The sequence below is a fragment of the Rhinolophus hipposideros genome, assembly GCF_964194185.1.
Source record: "Rhinolophus hipposideros genome assembly, chromosome: 17".
Taxonomy (NCBI): Eukaryota; Metazoa; Chordata; class Mammalia; order Chiroptera; family Rhinolophidae; genus Rhinolophus; species Rhinolophus hipposideros.
The window spans coordinates 42,749,969-42,762,120 of NC_138063.1; the positions used below are offsets into that span (position 1 = coordinate 42,749,969).

Here is a 12,152-nt window from a genome sequence, read left to right on the forward strand (position 1 = left end):
TTATCTCTTTATCTAGCAAAGAGATTTATATGTATGCAAAATATTTTCTCTCAGTGGTACGTTCTCTGTCATCAAAAGTTTGACAGAATTCTTTTAGTACCAAAGGTCAGCCTATTTTAGAAATAGTTTGGTTTTCAGAAGCCTTAGTTTTACTGCTGTAGTTTTAATGAGTTATTTGGTAGTTTCTCAAAAACTGTGACTATTTTTGGAATAGTAACATTTAGATTTTGAAATCTTACTTAAAAATGAATGGTTTTTATACATGATGTATCTTCCTTTTCGAGTGTTGTTATATTGTCATACCTTATAACAAATGAATTACTACTAACGGATCAAATCCTAAATGATATTTTACATAGGACTCTTATTTTTGTAATTCAAAACTATTCAGAGAGCTAAAGTTTGTAGCAGTGTTCAGCTGAATAGTTTCTCCTGCTTCTCCTTTTGCTTAAGCTCCGTTGTGAGATAACACAACTGATGTATTTGCCCCTCCTAATACCAGCACTTCTTAAGTAATGTGAAATGTTCATTCTTTAGAGATTCTTGTAAAATGTTATACTTGGAATTATACCTGCCTTTGTGTGTTTATGTGAAATTACTTCTCAGATGTGACTAGCTTCTTTCAAACTATACCACTATGACTGGTCTGCTATCTTGTTCAATTATGAGTAGCAAAGAATTTATTGTAATTCTTTGACATTGATTGGCTCCTCTCTTATATATTCTTTCTCCTACAGGTCTTAAATTGATGGTTAAACTAAATGATGGACATGTTGTAAAAGTAGAGGGTAACTTTCCTTCATGCCTAAATCGTAAAATTGCCTGAAGGCATAGTGGGACTGAGTACATGCCTTGGCCGTCATTCGTCGTGAATTGTGTTTGCTCTTGGAGGAATGTTAATTTCTGTTCAGATCTTGAGTTCTGGTACTGGAATATGGACTTTAGGAAGTTGGGAAGTCTTATTCTTTATCATTTTTAGAGAACTTCGGACTGTTGAATAAAAGTCAGGATCCCTTGCCCCAGTTTATGGTTGGATATAGACATTCGTTGTGTGTGTAGCTCCTCCACTGCATTAACGTGGAGCCTGTGTCCCCCTCCTTCACCCTACTGTCTTGAGTCCCCTCAGTCTCTGTTAGTATGTGCTTTAGATTATGCTAAAAGAATGCCTTCTTGCCCATTTTATTTCTCTGATAAAATTCATACAATTTTTACTTATGGTTTATACTGAAAAGCCATACCTCATCTCATGCTACTGTAAAATTAGTGTATAGTGATATAGTGGAAGCAGCTAGTTTTCATTAACAAATGCATAATCAAATTCTGTGCTCAAGCAAAAGTCAAATGTCCCAATGTAAAAAACAAAAAAAAACAAATCATAGGTGGCATTTCTGCAGTGGGGAAGGGTATAACATTGTGATCTAAGACTTACTCTTTAAGTTTTTATGACCACATCACTAACATGTCTATTTATGTATGTCATTTTTATCAATAGTGAGACTAACTTAATAGAACTTTCAAATGTCAGCTAGAGAAATAAAGGAAAGAGACTTCACTCATTTAATTCTCACAAATCTATTACGAGTTGTAGGTAGCTAATATCCTCATTTTACAAAAGAGAAAATTGAGGCTCAGAAAAGTTATGTGACTTGTCCTTCCAATTGTAACATGCAAATATACTATTTTTTTCTCTTTAAAATGCTTTTACTTTATTTTTTCATGTTTGAATTATTGAGTCATCTGGAATTTGTTTCATTATTAAGCATGACTCAGAAATCTCCATAGTGTTGTCCAGTTATGTGCACATTTACCAAAGAGTGATACTTTTTGTAAGCCCCATCTTGCCCCTGTTCTCACTATTGAATGAGCAGTAGTTAGTTCTCTTGCTCTTTCACTGCAACAAGTCCTATAGCTCATGCATTGGTTAATGCTAGTTGGTGCAAAAGTAATTGTAATTTTTGCAGTTATTTTCAACCATTTAAACCACAATTACTTTTGCACCAACCTGATATTTCAGTTCAGTGGCATTTATTGAGCTCTTACTAAGTATTTCATTTAGGATGTTTCTAGTCACAAGAAATATAAAATTCAGTGCAAATAGAGTTAAACCATAATGCAAATGTATTAAGAAAGCTTAGGTTGAGCGGCATAGAGTAGGCTAATTCAGTGGTTCAACAAACATTATCAGGGACCCAGGTTCCTTCCATCTTTTGGCTCTGTCATCCTCTGCCAACTTCTCTTGAGGCTGGCTGTAAGATGGCTGCTGTTGTTTAAGGTGTCATTTACATACACGGTAATTTCTCATGAAAGGAGGGACTGTGTTTTACATGTATTCTTTCAAGAGAGAAGAAAATTTTCTCAGAAACCTTCTTGTAGGTTTTTCCTCACCTTTCACATACCAGGTTATTACTATTTTCCTGTATTTAAGCTGAACACTAGCAAGAATAATGGGCCTCCCTGTTTGCCTTGGATTAGATTAACCAGCCTCTTGGATCTGGGGAAGGTCTCTCCCTCCCTGAAAGCTCTTGGTCTCATGGAGGGAAGTGGGTGGCCTGAATAAAATTAAGGTTAATTTAGGAAGCTGGGAATAATTGTTGGGGTAGGCGAACCAACAGTACGTGCTATGCTATGAATAAAATGTGATGCGCGGTCCTGGGATTTAACTTGCTCAAGGTGCTTGAAATCTAGCTGCAAACATTGAAGTAAAAAATAACTAATACAAAGGGAACCTTTAGTTTTAATAGGTAGTTTAGGGAAGGTTGTGAAGAAGAGGGAGTAACGTATATTAGAATACAGTGGAGAAAAAGCAGTGAGCCATAACACTGTGTTTGAGTCCCAGCCAGCGTACTTTCTAGGTATAATTAGAATGACTTGTGATTTTCTTCTAATTTTTGAATAATAAACCTTTGGTTTAAATATAGATGTTTATTCTCAGTTCTTAAGTTCATTTTTAAGAGATTGAGGAAAAATCATGTTTTTATCATGAACATGTTATATGTATTTTGATTCTTACACAGCTTACTAGCTAGCTGTGTGGCATGGCACAAGTCAGTTAATATTTCTCATTATTATTTGCCTTGGTTATAAAATGAGGTATACAAGGTAATTTTTGAGGTTCTTTTCTAACATTTAGTAATTTTTCTAAAAACTTATTTGAAGAGTGGAGGCAGTTATTTCTTTTTTTTTTTTTTTTTTGAGGCAGTTATTTTACATTTATTTCCCAAAGAGAGCATGTGAGGAAAATTTAATGTACATTTTCCTCTCTAAATTTTTAAAGTTTTATTTGATATTAGCAAGTAATTTAAGTTAGTATAAATTTAGATGTTCTGAACCTTTTTATTTGTTTTCGTTTTTTTCTGTCGTTTTTTTTAAATTTATTGGTGTGACAATTGTTAGTGAAATTATATAGATTTCAGGTGTATAATTCTGTATTACATCATCTGTAAATTCCATTGTGTGTTCGCTATCCAGAGTCAGTTTTCCTTCCATCACCATATATTTGATCCCCCCCCTTAGTCTCATCTCCCACCCCCCAACCCTATTACCCTCTGGTAATCACTAAACTATTATATGTGTTTATGAGTTTTTGTTTCTCATTTGTTTGTCTTGTTCTTTTGTTGTTTTTGGTTTATATACCACATATTAGTGAAATCATATGGTTCTCTGCTTTTTCTGCCTGACTTATTTCGCTTAGCATTATACTCTCAAGATCCATCCATGTTGTCACAAATGTTCCTATATCATCTTTTCTTACTGCAGGATAGTATTCCATTGTGTATATATACCACAACTTCTTTATCCATTCATCTATTGAAGGACATTTTGGTTGTTTCTGTGTCTTAGCCACTGTAAACAAAGCTGCAGTGAACATTGGAGCACACGTGTCTTTATGTATAAATGTTTTCAGATTTTTTGGATAGATACCCAGGAGAGGGATTGCTGGGTCATATGGTAATTCTAGTCATAATTTTTTGAGGAACCTCCACACTGCCTTCCATAACGGCTGCACCAGTCTGCATTCCCACCAACAGTGGATGAGGGTTCCTTTTTCTCCACGGCCGCTCCAACACTTGTTACTATTTGTCTTGTTGATGATAGCCATTCTGACTGGGGTGAGGTGATATCTCATTGTGGTTTTTATTTGCATTTCTCTGATGATTAGTGATGTTGAGCATTTTTTCATACGTCTATTTGCCGTTTGTATGTCCTCTTTGGAGAAATGTCTCTTCAGGTCCTCTGCCAATTTTTCAGTTGGGTTTGTTTTTTTGCTGTTGAGTTTCATGAGTTCCTTGTATATTTTGGATATTAGCCCCTTATCAGAGGCACTGTTTGCAAAAACCTTCTCCCATTCAGTTGGTTGCCTCTTTATTTTGTCGATAGGTTCTTTTGCTGTGCAGAAGCTTTTAAGTTTCATATAGTCCCATTCGTTTATTTCAGCTTTTACTTCCATTGCCTTTGGAGTCAAATTCATAAAATGCTCTTTTAACCCAAGGTTCATAAGTTCAGTGTCTATGTTTTCTTCTATGCAGTTTATTGTGTCAGGTCTTATGCTTAAGTCTTTGATCCATTTTGAATTAATTTGGTACATGGTGACAGATAGCAGTCCAGTTTCATTCTTTTGCACATGGCTATCCGATTCTCCCAGCACCATTTATTGAAGAGGCTGTCTGTCTTTCCTCCATTGTATGTTTTTAGGTTCTTTGTCAAAAATTATCTGTCTATATTTATGTAGTTTTATTTCTGGGTTCTCAGTTCCATTCCATTGGTCTATGGGTCTGTTTTTCTGCCAATATTATGCTGTTTTGATTATTGTAGCCCTGTAGTACAAGCTAAAGTCGGACTGTGATACCTCCAGTATTGTTCTTTTTTCTTAAGATTGCTTTGGCTATTCGGGGTCTTTTGTGGTTCCACACAAATCTGGTGATTTTTTTCTTCTATTTCTTTAAAAAATGCCATTGGGATTTTAATGGGGATTGCATTAAATCTGTATATTGCCTTAGGTAATATGGCCATTTTAACTATGTTGATTCTTCCAATCCATGAGCACGGAATGTCTTTCCATTTCTTTGTGTCTTTTTCAGTTTCTTTCAAAAATGTCTTACAGTTTTCAGCATATAGGTCTTTCACATCTTTGGTTAAGTTTATTCCTAGGTATTTTATTCTTTTTGCTGCAATTGCAAAAGGAATTGTTTTTTGTATTTCTTTTTCTGAGATTTCATTGTTAATATATAGGAATGCAGTGGACTTTTGTACGTGGATTTTGTAGCTGGCAACTATACTGTATTCGTGGGTTTTTTTAAATTAAATTAATTGGGTGACAATTGTCAGTGAAATTACATAGATTTCAGGTCGTTGATTGTTTCTAATTGCTTTTTGGTGGAGTCTTTAGGGTTTTCTATATATAGCATCATGTCACCTGCGAAGAGTGATAATTTAACTTCTTCATTCCCAATTTGGATGCCTTTGATTTCTTTCTCTTGCCTGATTGCTCTAGCAAGGACTTCCAACACTATGTTGAAAAGCACATGTGATAGGGGACAGCCCTGTTGTGTTTCTGAACGTAGAGTAAAGGGCCTCAGTATTTCACCATTAATTATGAGATTAGCTGAGGGCTTGTCATATATGGCCTTTATTATGTTAAGGTATTTTTCTTCTGTACCTATTACATTAAGTGTTTTAATCATAAATGGATGTTGTATCTTGTCAAATGCTTTTTCTGCATCAATTGGTATAATCACATGATTTTTGTTCTTTATTTTGTTTATATGATGTATCACATAGATGGATTTGCGGATGTTGAACCATCCTTGTGCCCTGGGGATGATCCCCACTTGGTTGTGATGAATAATCTCTTTAATGCATTGTTGTATTCGATTTGCTAGAATTTTGTTTAGGATTTTTGCATCAGTATTCATCAGAGATACTGGTTTGTAGTTTTCTTTTTTTGTGTTGTGCTTACCAGGTTTTGGTATCAGGGTAATGTTGGCCTCATAAAATGAGTTAGGGAGTACTGTCTCTTCAATTTTTTTGGAAGAGTTTGAGCAGGATTGGTACACTACAAAAGAATGTATAGTTTGGTGTTTTAGGATGAAGTGTTCTATATATGTCAGTTATGTCCATTTCATCTAATGTGTCATTTAGGACTGCTATTTTGTTATTTGTTTTCTATTTGGATGATCTATCCATAGCTGTCAAAGATGTATTTAAGTCCCCTAGTATAATTGCGTTTTGGTCAATTTCTGCCTTTAGTTTTGTTAGTAGTTGCTTGGTATATTTTGGTGCTCCCTGATTGGGGGCATAAATATCGATGACTGTTATGTCTTCTTGTTGTATAGTCCCCTTTACCATTATGAAATGTCCATCTTTGTCTCTTGTTATCTTTTTCACCCTGAAGTCTGTTTCAACTGATATTATGGCTACACCTGATTTTCTCTGGGTACCATTTGCTTGTTCTTGTAGCTGAGATGTGTCTCTTGGAGACAGCATTTGGTTGGGTTTAGTTTTTTGATCCAATCTGCTACTCTGTGCCTTTTTATTGGTGAGTTCAGTCCATTTACATTTAGGGTGATTATTGATATGTGAGGATTTCCTGTCATTCTGTCTTTAGTTTTCTGGTTAGGCTGTGTCTCCATTGTTTCTTTGCCTTTTTGTTGTTGTCTATTATTTTTGTGTGGTGGTATTCTATGATGTTTTCCTCTGTTTATTCTTTTATTACAGTATATATTTCAGTTCTGGATGGTTTTTGAGTGGTTACCTTTAAGTTTATGTAAAAGAAAGTTTGATATTTAGAGTATTTCATTTTCTTCGGCACGCTTACTTTCTCCATTCCCATATTCCGGTTCAGGTTTTTACTCTCCCCCTTTTTATGTTTTGGTTGCCACAATTTGTCCCTGTTGATGGTGGTCGAATAGCCTCCTTTAGTATTTCTTGTAGTGCAGGTTGTGTATTAGAAAATTCCCTCAGCATCTGTATGTCTGGAAAGGTCTTTATTTCTCCTTTATATCTAAAGGATATCTTTGCTGGATATATTATTCTTGGCTCATAATTTCTCTCTTTCAATAGTTGGAATATTTGGTTCCAGTCCCTCCTGGCTTGTAGAGTTTCTGTTGAAAAATCTGATGATAATCTAATGGGCCTTCCTTCGTAGGTTACCGTCTTCTTTTCCCTGGCTGCCTTGAGGATTCTTTCTTTGTGTTGATTTTAGACAGCTTCAATACAATGTGCCTTGGAGAAGGCCTGTTGGGATTGAGGTAATTAGGTGTTGTATTTGCTTCTTGGATTCGAGGATTTGCTTCTTGCAGTTCTGTCCACAAGTTTGGGAAGTTCTCATCAACAATTTGTTTGAATATATTCTCTGTTCCCTTCTCTCTTCCCCTTCTGGTATGCCCATTATTCTTATATTGTTCTTTCTGGTGGAGTCAGAAAGTTCTTGTAGAGTTCGTTCATTTCTTTTAAGTCTCAAGTCTCTTTCTTCTTCCATCTGTGTAATTTCCAGGTTTCTATCTTCGATGTCACTGATTCTTTCCTCCATCTGGTCAACTCTACTACCTAAGCTGGTCATTGCATTCTGAATTTTTTCTATTGAGTTCTTAATCTCCAGAAAGTCCATTTGGTTCTTTTTTAAAATTTCGATCTCTTTCGTAAAATGCTTATGTTTTTCTTTGATTGCATTTCTGAGTTCATTAAATTGCGTTTCTGTGTTTTCCTGCAACTTGTTGAGTTTTTTCAGAACCGCAATCTTGAATTCTTTGTCATTTAAGTCACACATTTCTATATCTTTAAGTTCCTTTTCTGGAGACTTTTCACTTTCTTTCTGAGCTGTCTTGTTGCTGTGGTTATCCATGGCAATTACTGATTTATTATTTCTCTTCCTAGACATCTACAGGAGTGGCTTCTGCAACAGGTTGATAGGAAGAGGTCTCTCTTTTATTTTCCAATGCTTGTTGGTAGAATGTTTTATTTTTTTCTCTGACATCATCCTTTTTTTTCCTCTCTCACACAGTAGTGCTATGTTTTCTGCACTATTCCAGAGTCTCACACAATGGGGGGATTCCCTGGGAAACCGGCTTCTCGTCTGTCAACAGTTCGCTTGGGTCATAGGGCGCCACCTCTCTGTGGGGATGCAGAGAGCTTTTGAAGTTCTAAAGCTCTTTCTGCACCAGATTCAGAGCCCGTATGTTTCAGCAGTTCTGTTTACTCCTGCAGGGATCCGCCCAAATACTTGGGCCAGGCGCGGGGTGCGTTGTGAGAGGTGGCCCAGAGCCATGGCGGCGACCACCACCACAGCCGGTCCCGCTTCCACAGATCCCTCTCCTTTGCCGTAACTAGTTGGGCTGCGAATCTGTGTCTGTGGTCCACAGTTCTCAGAACAGCAAATATTCTGTTCTTTAGATCTGACACTGCTACTGTTCTGCTTCTAGCACCGGGCAGGTGGTGGCGGGGTTAGCTCTGGGAGGGTAGGTAGGGGGCGGCTAGTCTCAGTGCCTAAGGCTTCCGTTCTCTGCTCGGCAGTGAGGGCTTAAACAACCGTTTTCAGCCTTCTTCCCTCAGTCTTTGCTTGAGGTCTCTGCCTTGAGCGTTGGGTTCAGACGTGTTATATGCTGCCGCCTCAGCTCTGTGGGCCATAAGCGTAGCCCTAGCAGTCCAAGTTCTTCCCTCTCCCACAGCTGCGGTAGTTCCGGGATGCAGCGAGCTCGGAGCACTGAGCTAGGTCTGCTTCCTGCGCCCGCGAGTCTCCTTCTCCACACTTCTCCCTTCCTTTCTCCCCCGCTCATGCGATTCGCCTACCTTTAGGTGAATTTAGTAGTGGGCCTCTTCGTCTTGCCTGTCTGCTGTGCAGGGAGTTCTTTGTGGAATTATTGTTGTTTGATTAGTTGTAAATTCCAGGGGAGCTTTACAGAGGGTCACCTCACTCCGTCATTTTGATGGCGTCTCTGTTCTTAACCTTTTAGAACTGGAAAATGTCTTTAGAAGTAGATGTTTACTACGAGCTTTTGAAATAATAGTTATTATAAAATATAATGTATTGAAGTTATCACATTGTAACTACTTGGCATTTCCCAGACAACTTTAAGGTGTGAAAATTTTGTCTAAAGTTTTTGTTGTGTGGCTAATAGTGCAGTAGTCTACCTACCCCCATCTGCAAGGACTCTTTCCAAGACCCCTACTTGATGCCTGAAATTACAAATAGTACCGAACCCTATACGTGTATGTTTTTTCATATATGTACATATACTTTACGGCTTCTCTTTGGCAAATCAGAATTGCCAGCCTCACTACTCTTGCACTTTGGGAGTAGAGTGCAGGAGTGCATTATTTAGTAAAATGAGGGTTAATTGAACATAAGCGCTGTGATACCTTTACAGTTGATCTGGTAACTTAGATGGTTACTAAGTGACTACAGGGTGGGTGGCATATAGGTACAATGTAGATACGCTGGGCAAAGGGATGATTCACGTCCTGGGTGGAATGGAGCGGAATGGTGTGAGATTTCATCATGCTACTCAGAGCAGCACACAATTTAAAACTTATGAAGTGTTTCTTTCTCAAGTTTTCCATATAATATTTATGGACCAAGGTTTACCCTGAGTAAGTGAAGCCACAAATAAGGGGTGGGGGGGATACTGTACTTGCACTAATTTATAGTCTATAATTTTTTGGACTGACACGATGCATTGAAACTTAGTATCTAGTCTAAAAAAGTTATTATTTCTTGAATAATGTAATGCCTTTGCTGTTGAGCATAAAAATCATGGGTTTATTGTACATTTTATGCCATTTGTTCAGGTTATTGTTCAAGGCACTGTGGGAGAAAATGAGATAACTGGTTTCTGTCTTGAAGAACTTAAGATCTAGTGAAAAATTTAAAAATGTATACATATTTAATTTAACATCTCCTAGAAAATAGTGAATTTATTGATTTGGTTTTTTAATTTAGAACAGACCAAGCATTAGCTCGTCTTTCTAAAAATTAAGTTCTCACGTAAAGGTTCTCATCTCTCTTCTGTAAAAGAATTAACAAATATTCAAATGGCTTATTAAGACTAAGAAAATTATCTCAGAACGAGATGAACTTCCTTTAGTGGAGAAGCTTTTTCTACAGGTCTGCACAAACCTCTGAATTTTGAAAAGCCAGTATAGGATGTGTTGATCTCTTAAAGCAGTCAACAGTATGAGTATTATTAGCTGTGTTCTTCATGGTCCGTTTCCAACTAATACAATGATACATTTTAAAGCCTGTTTAAATTTGACTCCTCTTTTTGTTTCTTAGGGGAATATTTTAAATATTCTTAAAGAGCTGGGTGAATTACACCTGTGGTTTAATACAAGTAGAAAGTCTGTATGTCCTCTAGCTTTACTTTCTCCTTTTATGAACATGACTATGTAAGCCTGCAGAAGGTGTGTCTTCTTTTGCTGCTTCTGTTTTTATTCTTGGGCTCTGCTAGATAAATGAAATGAAGATTACTTGGATTTGTCTGAATGTTCCTCCCATTGCTGCTACATGACAAGATATGATATAAGCTGAATAGATGTATTCCCATTTCAACACTGATTGGTACACCTTCACATTGCCTGCACTTGCTTACATAGTATTTAAATATTTACTTAATAGTAAAAGTAAAAGCTCATGTTTGTTCTTTACTGATGGTTGCCTTATAATGTGCGTAAAGGAAAGAAAAAGAACCCTTGTGAAAATCCAATGTTTTTATAATTAAAAATGTATCTAAATACAGAATTTATTTTATACTGAACTTCACATTTTAGGAGCTACTATTTAGTTACTTTGTAAAATATTTGTAGTCACAAACATAGGCCATTTGTTTTTGATGAGTGTCTATGAAATAAATGCAATAGTAAGGGGGAGTAAAGAGTAAAATTTTATGCCCTTATGAAGGGAAAAGGGCATGAGTTGAAGTGAGTTGTAACCAGTCCGTAGTGATGATTTTGCTGCTCCTGCGTCTGGGAGAGTTAGGTGAAAAACCTATATATAAAATAAAAACAAATTTTTTCTTTTCCCAGTATTCATGTAACCTTGTAGAAGGTGTTAAATGAATGCAAGCTGTATGAGAAAAGGCAAGTTAAATGTTGAAGGTTGTGTTTTATTCTTAACTCATACAAAAGGACAGCATTCATAGTGTAATCCAAAAACTAACTATTTGTTTGTTTATTTGTTTAGGATGGATTGGATGCTTTGGTATATGATTTGGATTTTCCTGCCTTAAGAAAAAACAAAAATATTGACAACTTTTTAAGCAGATGTAAGTAATTTTTGTGAAGGTTAACAGTAGACTGTATGTAACGAAATTTTGACTTGGATAATTCAAGCCCTTCTTTTTTTCCCTCTGTCTACTGTTTTGGTTGTTTCATCAATAATTTCTCCATAAAATGAATAAGAAATGGGAAAGAAACTTTATTAATCTGTTTTGATGCCTATCACGAGAATCTATAAAACTAGTCTGCAGAGAAGGGATTGAAAAGTAAATGGCTAAAATAAATATGTTAAAATAAGCATATAGATGCATGCACATTGAATTTCAATAATGTTATATTTATACTTATTTTTCTTTTATTAAAAAGTTAGCTATTGTATTTTAATACCTGCAGGTAAGAATAGATTACATATGAAAAGCCCTCCTGAAACATGAGAATTTTTTTTTTCAGGAAAGCTGTTTTATATTTAAGGTTTACAGATGTTCTTTTCTAAAAACTCTGTTTTGGATTTTGATATTAGATATTATCACTTAAAAATTTGATTGAAAAACTTATTAAAATAACTTCAAACTTTTAATCTTGAGGATTTGATAGTAAGATTTAGATGATATTTAGGTTGGGTTGGTTTTAGTAGTATCTTTCAATTTTGGTTACATATGTTTTGTTTTGTTAAAATGTTTTATTTTTCTAAATAATCAAATGTTTTTACTGTGTTGTAATTTCTTTTATCATTTCCACTCTGAAATCTTCCTCAGAATTTTACTTATCAATTTTATGTTTTTTTAGTTTTGTTTTTTATAAAAATATTTATTCAGCCTTAATTTTATTTGGGAGTATGGTACCAGATCTGAATTGGGAACTTTTTAAGTATGAAAGTTTTCTTAATTTTTCACCTTACTGAAATTGCACAAAATTTTATTATTGTTTACATTTTCTTATCTCTG

General features: G+C 35.7%; 1 protein-coding gene across 5 annotated transcripts in view; it reads left to right on the plus strand.

The window, feature by feature from the left end:
* The window catches only part of ROCK1 (Rho associated coiled-coil containing protein kinase 1), a 149,219-nt gene that overhangs the window by 32,690 nt on the left and 104,377 nt on the right, over positions 1-12,152 (plus strand). For 4 of the 5 annotated variants that reach the window (XR_013995286.1, XR_013995287.1, XM_081078778.1 and 1 more), the window contains exon 2: positions 11,174-11,255. The exons of the other annotated variant lie outside the window; for it this stretch is intronic. Coding sequence is in view for 2 of the 4 variants with exons in the window: in XM_081078778.1 (XP_080934904.1) it covers positions 11,174-11,255 (82 nt within the window). In the remaining 2 variants the exon portion in view is untranslated. The remainder of the gene's footprint in view (positions 1-11,173; positions 11,256-12,152) is intronic. 5 annotated transcript variants of the gene reach the window in all.